The following is a 15472-nucleotide window of genomic DNA, read 5'->3' as shown; positions in this document are numbered from 1 at the left end:
TAAAGTACTTGGGTCAAAATGTAGTCAAGTACAAGTAAAAGTATTAATTTAAAAAATTACTTAAAAAGTACAAATTATTCATAAAAGCTACTCAAGTACAATACTTGAGTAAAAGTAATTAGTTACTTTCCACCCCTGGCTACCACCTGGTAGAAGTGTTTACAATCATAATGTGTTTCGAAGCCTACTGTCCAGGAGCTGTTTAAAGGGCAATTGGCAGGTTAAAGTTAAACACACTTGCAGAGGTGAGGGTGGCAGAAAAGATCATCAGATCGCCCTCAGCCATTCAGGACCTGTAGGCTACAGTTCACACTGTTTTAAGAGGGTGATGAACATCATCAAAGACACAACTCATCCAGCACACAGACTATTCTCCCCTCTACCACCAGGGAAGCGCTACCGCAACCTGCGGTCCCGCACAAAGCAGACTGAGTAACAGCTTCTTTCCAGCCATCAGACTCAACACACTAAAGAAAAACACATGAACATTCCAAGGTCACTGGAGGACATTCCATGAACATTTCTTTCACCATGACACTGATTCTTGCACCTTATCATCTACACATTTCACTTTACTTGTATTACCACTGATTGTAGCCTACTTCTGCTGCGTCTCTCTCTCTCTCTCTCTCTCTCTCTCTCTCTCTCTCTCTCTCTCTGTGTCCATCAGTATGTCAGTCGTCTTATTGCACACTGTGTGTGTGTGTGTGTGTGTGTGTGTGTGTGTGTGTGTGTGTGTGTGTGTGTGTGTGTGTGTGTGTGTGTGTGTGTGTGTGTGTGTGTGTGTGTGTGAGAGAGAGAGAGGGGGGGGATTACTGTCAATGTCTCATTTATATATGTTTTAGTTAAACTGCACATTGAAGATTTTTGACTTGACTTGACTGGACTTAAAACACCAGCATAGATTTTCAGTAGTTTAACTGATAGGTTTCCCTTGAAAAGAGAAGAGCAGGAATCAGGCAATAAAACCAAGAACACTCATGTGAAAATAAAAAGGACTATGCAGCAGAGTGCCTCGAAATTCTTTTGTTTTTAATCACTTTTTGACGTGTGTCCTGCATCGACACAGCACTTGATGTTTTGGCACATATTTACATAAAAGCTTTACAAAATGGTAAATGAATGTTAAACAAAATACACATTCAGTAGGTCCATAAAACCTCAACATGAGACTCACCGATTTCCCATTTGTCACAAGGACCTGTTGTTTATGCCCAAGTTTAGCACATTTCCCACATTCATTTAATGTATAGCTTGCCTCGCACTACAGTAGGCTATGTAAACTACTTTATTTTGTTAGGTTTATTTAAATAGCTTCATGTTCCACTACACCACTGTAAACCAGAAGACAAAGTTAGACTGTATTCAAATGTCCAGCCTTCCCTAAAATGGTTTCCTAGTTTTACTGTTTTCCAGTTTCCCAGTTATATCTAGAAAAAGTGCTCTCTTGAATGTAAACAAAATAAACTGTAAATGTCACCATAATACATCAAACAAATAAAGACAAACAAGTTGGCCCAAAAGCTTGGAGCCTACAGTAACTGTAGGAAAAGATTGTTGTCAGAAAATGCATCAAAGAAGCTGATGAATTCTGCTGGACTGTAAAGACCAATTCATTAGAATGGGAAAAGAATCTGGTACCACACTGATGGTGGAGGACTCTGGTGAAGATGCATGTCGAAACGTTAGTCTGATTGCACTGATCAAATTAACTACAGGAAATAGACATCCGTGAGGCTCCAGATTATTTTTCCTTTGATTTAATCCTGCTCTGGTTGAACCGGATTGTTAGGCCTACTTTAGAAGCGCGGAGAACATATTTCCTTTGTTTTACAAATTCAACTTTTTAATGTTTGATCAGGGAAACCAAATGAGGCCCATGTTTTGAAACTAAAGTCATTCCATTGGCTGCCACCAAACCGTTTCATAGCTAATAATTATCATATTGATAACTTAAATTCAACTCTTTTGACACTTTTGATGCCAAAAATGCTTTCCCTGTTTATCACGCTTGATCTCTACACAAGCTCAATGACTTCCGCCACCTTTTCTGAGCATGCCTTCCAGTCTGCTCCAACTTCCTACAATGAAATTTTAAAGGTGATGCCATTACCAACTGCCCGTCATTTTCATTCGTTTCATCTGTCCTACAGGTTGGAACCTGAATAGTCACGACACTTACAGAGAAGAGATGTGCCACCCCTACAAACTTGCTATAGGGAAACATTATTTTCAAAAATAAAAGCTAGAATAACTCGGTGTTGCTTTAAGTATCTTCATCATTGTTGCCTTCATCACTGTCATGTTCACTGGAGCTGTCGTCAATGTCCTTCAGACTCTTCTGGGGTTTAGTTACCTCAGGGATGCTGTCAGTATCAAAGTCCTCCAAAGTGGCAGTGCTATTTGGGAATAAGAGGGCATTGTTGATATCTGATATGGATGCCCTTCAAGTTTGTAAGCAGTGCTGGGATTCATTAGTTACAATCCAGTGCCACATATTTCAAATAAGATGATTTTACCTGCTAGATTTAACCAGGTGACTGCCCTAATTATTCTTAAAAAGTCACGGAGCCAAGCAGAAGTCAGGTGATAAGGGCAATACCTGGTTGAATTAGGCAGGCAAGATCAGGCCATTTGGAATGTGTGGTACAGGACTTTAACTAATTAATCCAGGTGGCCCAAGTCAAGTCAATTCGGTTTTATTGTCAATTTCTTTACATGCACGGGTCATACAAAGAATTTGAAATTACGTTTCTTACTTTCCCACATACTTTAGGTATGGACATAGACAGTATAGACATAGACAGTACACATACAGACATTTAAAGTGCAAGACTGGACAACAGATGACATGGAGAGAACATTAAAAGAGGTATTTGTTGTGCATTTCTAAAAGTCCTATTGTGACAATCTGACATAGTAATAGTAGCATTGTGAAAGAAAATAAATCATAGTCATCACAGTGTCGAACATCCCAAGGGATTACCAAGGGAATTCACGACTAGATGACAAGTAAAGCCAACAAAGTACAGTAGGCCTATGTTTACCTGAGGGACTTAGACACCGAGTGCCACCAGCGCCTGCATGTTTTGATGCTGAGAATTACCCCAGGGACCAGGAATGCACAGCACCAACCTAAACACAGCCAGAATGCATTCTGCATACACACAAATTAATCAATCAAATCAATCAATCAATCAAACAAACAATCAATCAAACAAATACATATGTGTATACACACATACAGATACACCCATACACAGATACATACTTGTAGATACATAATTACATACATACATACTACATGTGAGCATGCATGCATACATGTGTCAGTGACGTTTCAGCAGTAGCACACGTCAGGGTGGTGCAATGACAGCCAGTGCTACTATTGTATGGATTTTTTTTTGTTTGTTTGTTTTTAGTGTGCTATCTGAGAGGCATATTCATTGCAGCATATCAACCACCAATTACTAATTACTTAATGGGCAATAAATGCTGTTACTCCACCTGCCAACTGAGCCCCCAAAAAATGTCTTTCACCCACATACACACATTCATACATGATACATACCGTACAAGCATACATACATACATATGTATACACATGCATACATACACACTAAGCAGTTTAAGAAACACAATCGAAACATATCTTTCACTTTAGTTCTCCAACAATATGTTCATCAGCTTACCCAAGGATCAATTATATTGTGACAAGCTGCATTGACAATGTTTTCTACTGTCACAGGAAGCCATTTACAGTCCAAGATCTCATGTATGACCTATGAGACAGACAAGCAGTTTCAAAACAGGTTAGTATAAAAAATATTCTATTTTCCCTGAGGCTATTGCCAATATTCATCATTTGTATAGGCCAACGCAAATACTGTAAATAGGAATCTTTTTTGCATCCAGTTTGCACAAAATGTCTTTTGTGTCTTGTCCCTGGCTTAAAGTTGTTGATACATGTGGATAAATATGTGTTAAATGCTGGTAAAATCAGCTATATTGTTTGCCCTTCCTTTGTACAGCACAACCACTGCTAAAGTGTCTCAAGGTATTTACAAAAAACCCTAATAAATGCTAAACAGGTCAAACGTAATGTCCTAATGAACATCATGTCATTGATACACATCACTGTCACCCACCGCATTGCGAACCCAGCCACTGTACTCCTGGAAGTAGCGTTCTCCTTTCTCTAGTAAGCACTGCGACACCTGAACAAACACAGACCAGTGATGAAGTGTGCATCCATTCCATAAATGTCTCCATTATTACTTGGCCACCCAGAGCATGTAAGGCTAGGTATTGCAATGACTCTGTCTGTCTGTCTGTCTGTCTGTCTGTCTGTCTGTCTGTCTGTCTGTCTGTCTGTCTGTCTGTCTGTCTGTCTGTCTGTCTGTCTGTCCGCCCACAGTGTGTGTGTTGTCTGCAGGGGTAGCCAAACACACATCGAGTCCAGAGCCAGGTATACATGCAGTTGGGCACACTGATACATCATTGGCCAGGGTGCCAGGTTTGCATGCGTGACAACAGTTGATTCAACAGTACCAGTCCCACGTTTCACTACAAATACTGTAAGTATGTATGTGACAATTAATCAATAATCTTTGACCTTTGAACTCAGACGCTGAAGTGTACTTACATTTCCAGTAATGTATGGAGTATGAAGATTCATTTCTTTCTCTGTCTTGGCAATACGACTCAAGGCCAAATCCACATTGCCCTGCACATTGAAATTGAAGTCACAAGCACAGTCACACAATAGCAACATAATGCCACCTTCAGACAGATGAACATACATACCAGACCAGACTTTGCAAAGATTAGTGCAGTGAAGGGCATCTGCATATGTTTGCACAATTTATGTCAGGGATTTGGTAACTGTAATTCTTTATTTAAGGACAAAGGGGCACTTCATATTAGCAAAAATGCAATACATGAAACGTCACCACGGGAGGCTATTTGAGAAAACATATCGCCTATTACTTGCACGTCATGTCTTTGTATATGTACAATATCTATGTACAATACCTACCTCGTACTGTTGACTGATCTTGTTCAGGGTGTTCACAATGATTATCAGTGCTATCTGAAAGACATATGCAGTTCAGGGAGTTCATAAGCATTTTTAAAAACAGGATATCCATCAGCAGGTCTTGCTATCTATACATTCTCTTTTTTGCTGTAAAACAGGCTGCTCGCGTCAAGTGACTGTGACTGTGACAGGGACAGGCACTCGAGTTTCCTGTCTGTTGGCAATGTGACACAGCAGTTTAGACATTTTTTTGTAGAAAAGCCGCACCCTCGATTGCAATTCTTGATTGTTTATTTAATGGCCATGTGTAGCATGTGTAGCATAAAAAGAAGAATTGCAATCGAGAGTGCAGCTTTTCTACAACAAATGTACTGATCCAGTTCCTCGCACTCGAATACCTTTAATAGTTTTGAGTTGAGTGCACATTCTTTTTTTAAAAATATGTCTGTGTTTTTATACCTTTATTTTTGATAGGACAGTTTGAGAGATGAAGCAAGTGGGAGAGAAAGACTGGATCGGGAAATGACCTCCGGACGGAATCGAACCTGGGTCCCAGGCATGACAGTGCAGTGCCCTACCGATTGAGCCATGGCATGGCCTTGGGTGCACTTTCTAAAAAAACAGTAGTTTAGAAACTCACCCTGTCTGATTCCTGCAGTTCAACTAGAGGAACGAGATCTCTTGTCATCTTTGCCCCATTCTCCAAATCCTCTTTGACAGCGCTGTTTTCCTGTCGCAATACAAACACAAAACAGAGACACATGGAATGGAAACAAATGGATGGAAGACATTCATTGTGTATTGTCACAAAACAGCATGATTACTGTAATGAACTTCATCATTTTGTGATTTATTGTGGTCTCTTGGTGCGATCTATGAAAGACTCAAACTCACGTCCATTGCTGCAGCTTCATCCAGTTCCTCAGCAAAGGCCATAAGATCAGTGCCCACCACAGGCAGGTTCAACTTCAAGACAAAGTCAAATAGTAAGTTAATGTCTTAAACGTCTATGCAGGAAATAAAACTGATCAAAAATAATGAAAACTAAAAGCACTAAGTACTTGTACTAAACAATTCATTTTTTGGAGGATCAAAGGACATAACGGCATACAAACCAGGTTTAGAAGCGCAGTAAAATTCATCTGACCAAACGAGCTGTCCTTGAACTCCTGAAGGTTTTCTCTTTCATCGTTTTGTAGAAGGCTGACATGATCCAGTTTAACATTTAGGGCTTGAAATCTAAGATTGAATATATGCAGGTACTGGGGAGGAAGAGGGCATGATGTGTCATAAACTGGACAAATATGAACTCTCTGGAAAATGTGTGTTTGTGTGTCTGTGTGTGCATATGTGTGGATGCATTTGTGCATTTTTGTATGTCTGTTTATGTGCACGTGTAGTGCATGTCTGTGTGTGTGTGTGTGTGTGTGTGTGTGTGTGTGTGTGTGTGTGTGTGTGTGTGTGTGTGTGTGTGTGTGTGTGTGTGTGTGTGTGTGTGTGTGTGTGTGTGTGTGTGTGGCATGTGTGTCTGTGTGTGTGCGTGTGTGTGTGCGTGCGAGCACGCACGCTCGAGTACACCATGTACTATGTACAGTGTGTATGTTCCTGTGTGCCTGCATGTTTGGTCATGGGGTTTGGGGTTATAGTATGTATAGTATGTATAGTACCTGGCTGACATTCAGGAATGTGTCCATGGGAAAGACCTTATCCATGTTCATACTGTAGAAAAGAGACTGTCCTCTTAAGCAGCCACTGTAACGCAGAAAGCAGATTCAAAAAGCACATTTATCAAATGTCCATTCCCATGTCATATCATTCCATTCAAACCCATTCCATCCCATTCCCCTCTCCTCCTATTCCATTGCATTCACATAAACCAGTGATTCCAAAACTTTATTCTGCTGGATGCTCCTTTTGGACCTGTATTTTCACAACCTCCTCCCCCGTCATATTCTAAGTGGTAAACATTTTTTGTCCATTAATATTGCTAAATTTGAATCTGAGATTCACCACAGGAAGCGTATCAACACACTTATTGACAATGCAAGTCAATATTGTTTCTTTTTCATGGTGTTATCATGGACATAACAGTATACATGTGTATGGGTTTTATGCAAAGAGTCCCTTATCTTCATGACCTCTCTGTAATACATCTGCACCTGCTAATTTTGCAGGGCTAATTCACCTCATGGGGGGTGGATTAAGAACATGGTTAAGTGATAAACAGGCTTAGTTGACCAACCGAAAGTGGTAAACCTGCTAATAGATATACCTGCAAGCATCCTTTAGTTATGATTTACCTCTACCTCAAGGTTAACTTAACCTGTTTTACTACTGAACCAGCTTCTTGGTATACCCCTATGGTATTGGTCTTACCCTTTAGATCAGGGGTGTCAAACTCATTTTGGTCCGGGGGCCGCATACAAGCGGGCCGCATTAGTAACATCATCGCAAAAAAAAACGTAAAGCAGAGGATTAGTGTTCAGTACTATCACGTCTTAAGTGTGTTGAATATGTAGAAAGCAATGCATACTGATAATCCTATGCACAATTTCCTTGACCTCATTCATTCATTGGCAACGTCAATTAATTAAATATGGGACAGTTCATTTTGGCAGGGGGTCTGGGGTTTTTCCCCCTGAACATTTTGTGTTTCTTAGATGTAATTTCCTGCATTTTCACGCATTCTAACATCCCGTTTCCAGTTTCAGCTTAATAGGAACCAATACAAATCCAATTATATTTATTATTTAATTACAACCAATACCAATACAATACGAATAAGAAGTATTAACATTTTATCTCTATATATGAGATCTATAATATATGAACTTTATCAAATGCCTGTTACAGTACAAATTCACCATTTATAATAGAAGTGTGATGTGCACTTTACTACATATATACAGTATAACAGAGGGACCATTGGGTTAATGTCATGCAGGTCTCGATTTTGCCCCGAGGGCCGTAATTGCGCATTTCGGTCATTTCATTAAAAAAAAAAAAGTAAAATTTTTTTTTATTTTTTTTTTACATCCGGGCCGGATGCGGATGCGGGCCGCGGGCCGTACGTTTGACACCCCTGCTTTAGATGAAGAATAAACAATCCACAGTATTGAGTATTTTACACACAAAATAAGCTGAGTGGTCTGTGCCACAGTGCTGACTCTATGCTTTACCTGATCAGACATAGCTGTGTCAGATCAACTGATTGCAGTGACAGGTCAGCTGATTGTACAAACTGATAAATTGTCTGCACTCATTCCATGTATTTCACTTTGCCTGAGGAAGACCTAGTCGGGTCGAAATGCACTAATTTTGATTTAAAATAATTTTTAAAAAACATGGGAAGACAAGCAGTGTTGCTGACTTTTGTTTCACTATTTAGTGGATTTGCTTTAATTGCCTTGCACCTGCCCTACGTTGGGATGTGCATATTTGTACTTGCTTGATTGTGGAATTAACACTCCCCAATTTACTTCGTAGCAAACTGCTTACCGGTACATCTCTGCGGTGTTAACTTGGACAGTGACGGAGCTGTTGCCTCCCTGGCTGGTATTGAATGATGGAGTTGGGTTTGGGGTTTCAGTTGAGTTGACTTCATGGGTGCTGTTGATGCCTGGACCAATGACGAAGAGATCCTCACTGCTGTCAGCGAACTTCACAAAAGATGACACATACTGTACTCACTACAGTTTGCAGTCTTAATTTAGCACTTTGAAAGTAAAATTCAACACTCTTAGAACTGGCCCTTCTCTATATGTTTGAAATTACAGAGAAGCGACTCACTCTGAGTCTGTTGAATTTGTGTTTTCTTTATAACAAGGTTGTTGAATATGTTCATATGGTATGTTTTTTTTATCTTTCTAAACAGCCCTTGATTGCTTGACAGCAGTTGTTGTACACTCAACACATGGACAGCATGGCTACCTCTATTCCTCACCTCGAACAGTTTCCCACTAGTCCAGCTCCGGCATCCGAGGCAGTGAGCATTACCCCCAAAGAAGAGGGTGACAAACACCAGGATGATGAACAGCCAGGAGAAGATGAATGTGATGACAACAGCGCTGAAAACCACAATTAAGTATGAGAGAAAGTTAAGTCAAATGTAATAAGTGAAAACACACTCAACGTTATAGATACAAGATTAAAGATATTTATTCTCATGTTGTCATGAATCCAAGAATTTATGAGCAAAAAAAACGTAAACAAGGAATCTAGAAAGTGTTAAAGAAAAGGCACCGTAGTAAAAAAATAAATAAAGTCTAGTTGAAAAAAGAGATGAGTGAAGGAGGAGTGATTTGCTGAATCAATAGCATATGTCTTGATGGAACAGCTCAGCATCACATTATCAATACTTCTGACATAAATATCTCACCTTCGGAGGAGGTTGACTGCTGTATGCTTAAAGCGATCTTGTCTGAGAAGGCAGTAGGGATTGGAGGAATACTCTGCGGGCAGGCCAAGGCAGAGTGCAATTGCCATCAGTATGACTATGATCAAAATCAAAGTGCAGAACAGGACTGACACCGACCACCTACAGGGGGCAAGAGAGAGCAGTTCATGACAATGCATGACATTAAAAGGACAAACAGTATTTGAACCATCTGTAGCTCTTTAACTAAAAAACTATCAAGACCGTACTCTGATTATAAAATAGTCTGGTGCATGATGTGGTTATTGCATTGTGTATAATTTTATGTTTATATACTGTAACTCTGGATCCTGACTTTATTTGAAAAGCATTGTTTATGAAGATATGGCAGACAAAATGAAATTATCAGCAAAAATGTTGAGGGCCAAAGATATGAAAAATAACATTAATACTGACAATACTAGCAATAGTGACAATAATACCTGATGTAGTCAGCGTCATCCACAACTTTTGAGTACCGGTGTACGTATCGCCTCACAGTTGACAGTGCATTTGCCAGGGACCGCAAGGTAGGGATCCGTCTGCTGCAGTTCCTCAAATAATCTTCGGTTTTCTCCAAGTCCAGCACTATCTCTAAATTGGCATCACATGAAAAAAATTAATACAATTGATGATATGAAAAGAGGAGAGAAAAAATGGGTATTTAAAGTCATTGCTTCTTCAAGTAAATGTACCTTTCATTGTTGGTTCCAGCCTTTGGGTGCATGCTTCAGGAGTGGAATAGAAAGATGCATTAGCCTGAAGAGACACCAAAATCCAGGTGAATAAGGGTTACATTTCGCAACATATAGTATTATAAATTGCTACACCTTTCATGTAGGCTACATGCATTTGCACGGTGTGCATACCTTTTGGATAATACCTGGTGTCAGTTTGCCAGAAAGCTCGTTTATCTGATCAAGTTGTGGTTGCACACTTGGAATCTTAAAAAGGGGATAGATAACATACTTCAGTACACATTATCTTAAGACAACAACATAAATTAAAAACCCTCCAGGACACACACACCTGACTGTAGTCAGCAACTGTCCTCAGTCTTCGAGCATCTGGGACCGTACAGTCAGGACAACCACTCTGTATAGTCTGAATATGAGACTGGACTGCTTGTAGTCCACTTTCCAGGTTGTTATGGCGAGCTTGTAGGCTTTTTCGTCTCGTCTCCATTTGTGCCAGGTTGGTTTTGGCCCCATTTACATCTGAAAACATTAAGTGACTTGCATTGTAACTTGATGACAAACATTTCGCATTCAGTAGAGTAGAGTAGAACAGAGTAACTTCCCCGGGGGGAAATTAAGGTGTCAAGTAGCCTAGCTTACATAAATACTCATAATGTTCACATGGACATGGACATTTCAAGACACATGTAGCACAGGCAATAGTCAAGGAGGGAAAAAAATAAGACTACAGAAGAATAAAAAGTCAATTGTGCAGACACATATTCTGTGAGTTGGGGTAGACAAATATGCAAAAAACATACTCTGAGTTGAGGTAGACAAGATTAACATGAACAGAAATGAGTGTTGATAGATACATCTATTGTATAATATTGTGGTGTAGAAGTTATAGACCAGTCAATCTAGCGTTTGACCTGGGACAAATTGCAATAGTAATCATTCCAAGTTTTTTTGTAATCCCTAGGTATGTCTAAATAACATATTAAAAATCTACAGCTTTATATTTAGTGGAACATACTTTTTTTAAGGTCAACGTTGGAGATTTCCCATTAATTTTCCCATAGGGAGACAATATAGGAGATACTTGGGGAATAGGCTAAAATTTTAAACAATGAGATATCAATAAAAAAAAAACTTTCACAGTGATTTACTCAAACAAAGACAACATTTTTTGTATGGCATCATGTTGTCTGAAATATGATGATTAAATATGCAAATGAGATCACATCTACGTAAATATGTGATAAATTATGCAACAATGGGCAAAACAAATCGTAAAAGTAATGATTCACATTTTTTACTGATACTTAATCCACCCTACATCACATGTGAAAAATCTACCTTCCTCACGTTAGTGGAACATACTGTTTTGAGGGTCAGAAGTAGCAGATTTCCAATGCATTTTGACATTCAGTAGGTAAAATCAGATACTTTGGACCTTGGGAAAAGTAAGTTCCACTGAATTGATGAAAGTAGATTTTTAATATGAAATACAGAAGGGTTGAAGGATCAATATAATGTATGAACCATTACTATTGCAATTTGTTTTATGCTTGGTCTGTTACCACAGATTTTATCACACATTTCAGTACATATGACCTCAATTTGCATATTTCATCATCATATTTCAGACATGCAATACAAAACCTGCAATACAAAAATTGTTTGCCTGGATGTGAGTTACCAACTGTGAAAGTTTCAAATGAATGTGTCATAGTTACAAAATTTACCCTATTCACCTTTATCTCCTATATTGTCTCCCTATGGAGAAATGAATGGGAAGTCTGCCAACTTTGACCTTGAAATAAAGTATGTTCCACTAAATATAAAGCTGTAGATGTTTAATATGTGATACAAGGGGGTTTAAGGATCACTTAAAAGTAGGAACCATTACCATTGCAATTTGTCCCGGGGTTGGGCCTTTTTAGAGCTAGATTGACTGGCCTATTAGAGATAAGACATAAATAGTATTCAAGGCAGAACATAGATCCTGGTAAGGTGCATGAGGACGATGAGTAAAATTATCATTATATATTATTATTATATTATATTTGTCTCAAGATGACCATGTGCAGTTGTTAGGGTTACTCTGGGTTGAATTCACTGAAACAAATGAGTATAATCACACCTTCAATGATCACGGTGAGAGCTGAAAACGACTCTTGAACACTTCCTGTGAAGGCTGAAATTATGTTTTCACCGATGACATTCCCTGTACCTTGAAACAAAAAATAAACAACTTTTAAAAGACCTCACAGGCAAGCCTGGCAACATAAAGGATCAATTTGACAAGAACTCTCAAGCCATTTATGCTTTAACCCAGGATGCCTCCTGACTCACCATTTAATTCCTTTATAATCTCTCTTTTGGGAACCGAAAATTCTTCAATGACTGCTTGAATATTCTAGAAAATGGTGCATAGCAACATTGTGAGTGTGACTTCATATGTATGATCTGAGAATTATATGACTGTATGTAATAGATTGATACAATAAACATATGACTTTGCTCATAACAGTAGACACTACAAAGAAACTTGCATTCTGTACCTTTGGGATCACCTTGAGAACTTCATCAGCTTTTCCAATGTCAGAACTGAGTTGACGCAAGTTGGGTCTCATGTTTTCCCGTACTTTATTGTTAGTTGTGAAGGCCAAAATCACACCAACCCTATGAAAGACAAAAATAAAACTGCCTTTATATGGATACTAACATGGACTGACTGAAATAACATTACTCATGGTAATCCTTTTAAAGATATTAGTTTTGAAGTGTGTGTGTGTGTGTGTGTGTGTGTGTGTGTGTGTGTGTGTGTGTGTGTGTGTGTGTGTGTGTGTGTGTGTGTGTGTGTGTGTGTGTGTGTGTGTGTGTGTGTGCACGCGCGCGCATGCACGTGTAAAAGAGAGAGAAAGAGAGGGGGAGAGAGAGAGATGGGCATAGGCAGAGACCGAGACCGAGACCGAGACCGAGACAGACACTGAGACACACATAAATAAATAAACTGTGTCTCACAGTAATAAAGCAACAACAGCTGCCAGGCACGTTGCTATACAGATGTCTTTGTAGGGCCACGTCGAGGGTTTCACAATCTGATCCGGCAGAGCCTCTTTGGGGTGGCAATGTCTCCATGCCAACACTGCCCCCACCACGGGCATGATGAGCACATACAGGATGGCCAGGATGAGGCACACTACGAAACCCGCCTCATATTGAACAAGCTGCCCACAAAGAAAACACAAAACCCACACACTCAGCACTTCAACATGCGGTATATCCAGTTAGGTGTATACCAACTAATCTATCTATCTTCTCAGACACATTACACAATGGGGACTGTGGAACATTTCATCATCAGAGTGTGAATGAACTTCCAATGAATAGGCAACTTAGAAATTGATGGTGGTGGGAAATGTACATGAAAAAGATAGCATTTGTGAATGGGCAGGATGAACTGTTATTACAAAAAAAACCCATATTCACCTTTTAAACCCCTTTTAGATATGGCCCCTGTTATAAATTGGCTGTCATGGCAAGGACAAAGTAGTAATGTATTAGTAAAGGAACTAATGTCATAGTAGTGTGGTATGGTATGTTTACTATGGTAAAACCCTTTCAACAACTAAGTTATTACACTGTTCCCCTGACAAAACAACGTGCATTATGGGGCTCCAGAACTTTCAATTGTCAGGGATTAATTGCCAAACATGCTAGTACTTAGTTCCTACTTTGTAACTTAACACGTATACGAAAATATGTTTCTCATAAATAAAAAACACAAAGTATAAGTGTAATGAAAATACGAAAATAACAGCCCTCACCTTAGACCTGTCCAGTGGTAAATTTCTCGTAACATTAATGGCAAGCTCTTTGAAACCAAAGAAAAAAAGAAACACAATATAAGTGTGCAAGAGAGATGAAATGACATTAACAGTTAATAATCTAAGCAGCAAAAAATTAAACTTGAAGGAGGTATGAAGTAGAAATGATAAAGTGAACATCACCGTTTTTTTTTAAGGAAGAGAGGTGTTGTTCTTTTGTTTCTAAACTGAAATAGCATACACAATGTTGACCAATAGCCTACTGTACTGTACATAGATGGGATATTTTACCTTTTTTTAAAGTCAGTTACTACTTTCTAGTGGTAGGACCTGGGTGTCTAAAGGTGCAACAGATGCCATGTATACCTAATGGGAAGCTATGTGGCTGCACCGCCTCCAGGAAGAGTCGGGCAAAGTTGTAGAGAGGCTCCAGGGCCCCGGCGGAGCTGGCCACCCGGCTCCCTGGCATCTGAGTGAAGTTGCCCGTGAAGAGCAGCTGAGCATGGCTGCCGACAGTACAGCTATCCAGTGGCTCTGCGCTGCATATGGACAGGAAGACCAAAACAGACGCAACTCCATGCTGTAGCATCGTGACCCATTAAAAGATGACCTGCGATTTGAAGCAAAAAAGAAGAGAACAGAAAAGAAAAGGGAAAAATATCTGTATCCTCACTGCATCAACACTAGACTGAAATTGTGAGCTATTCAAATATTATCAGACAAAATTAGAATGCCATATGTATTTTAAAGAGAGAGAGAAAACAAACATTTGTTTTACCTTCATGTGTAAAAGTATCTGCAGTGATACAGCATGAGCTGTCCGTCAGCACAACTGCATGAGGAGCTTCATTGTTTTGAGGGAGTTTTTGCACAGGTTGTTCCCTATGAGGCTCAGAAAGAGGCATGCCTCAGAAGGGATAGGAAGGAACAAGTTTTGCAGCCTTCTTGGTTGCCAACTTAGTTGATGGCGAGTTATCTGACTGACAATAGAGCCAGTTTATTAGGCCATGGGGTAGGCCTAGGAACTAGGCCAGGGGCAACATATGGCCAAAGTAAATGCAGTAGGCCTTCAATAAAGACATGCAAGACACCTTTGTTATTTTCATTGCGAAATGGGTTAGTGTGAGATGACGTTTTGTACCATTAGGTATTATTTCTGACCCGTGTTACAACCTACAGTACATTGGCAAGAGACTTTTTAAAGCATGCCACATGTTAAAGGGACAGTTTGGTCAATTTCAACATGCAGTTGTATTGCTCACGCTACCCTTGACTTGTCAGTACCTGGTGATGCCACATTTTTTGGCTCAGCCCTTTCCGAGATATGAGCAATTCTAATGGGGGCAGCGTTTGTTTACATTTTTAAAAAATGAAACATAGGCCAACTCCAAATATTTTCCCAAAAGGTACTGCTGTTTGCTAGTTGTCTGCTGATGTTTTATAACCTTTTGGATGTTTTTGGGAATAAATAAAAATGTTTTTTTGAAATGTAAACAAAGAGCTGCCC

General features: G+C 39.4%; 1 protein-coding gene across 1 annotated transcript; it reads right to left on the bottom strand.

Moving 5' to 3' along the window:
- Nucleotides 1–1018: 1018 nt before the first annotated feature.
- Nucleotides 1019–14814, bottom strand: LOC134445274 (prominin-2-like). Its single transcript, XM_063194349.1, has 24 exons — nucleotides 14744–14814; nucleotides 14332–14575; nucleotides 13966–14012; nucleotides 13160–13365; nucleotides 12697–12817; nucleotides 12488–12551; nucleotides 12276–12365; nucleotides 10482–10669; nucleotides 10322–10396; nucleotides 10148–10211; nucleotides 9896–10046; nucleotides 9417–9575; nucleotides 8982–9105; nucleotides 8537–8697; nucleotides 6706–6790; nucleotides 6154–6300; nucleotides 5933–6004; nucleotides 5679–5768; nucleotides 5039–5092; nucleotides 4646–4726; nucleotides 4149–4217; nucleotides 3693–3782; nucleotides 3048–3157; nucleotides 1019–2399 (listed from the first exon to the last, which is right to left on the bottom strand). The coding sequence occupies exons 2-24, from the start codon at nucleotides 14552–14554 to the stop codon at nucleotides 2267–2269; spliced, it is 2604 nt and encodes an 867-aa protein (XP_063050419.1). The 5' UTR covers nucleotides 14555–14575; nucleotides 14744–14814; the 3' UTR covers nucleotides 1019–2266.
- Nucleotides 14815–15472: the final 658 nt, after the last annotated feature.

Source organism: Engraulis encrasicolus, chromosome 3 (assembly GCF_034702125.1).
Source record: "Engraulis encrasicolus isolate BLACKSEA-1 chromosome 3, IST_EnEncr_1.0, whole genome shotgun sequence".
Taxonomy (NCBI): domain Eukaryota; kingdom Metazoa; phylum Chordata; class Actinopteri; order Clupeiformes; family Engraulidae; genus Engraulis; species Engraulis encrasicolus.
This window is presented reverse-complemented; position numbering and strand designations above follow the sequence as displayed.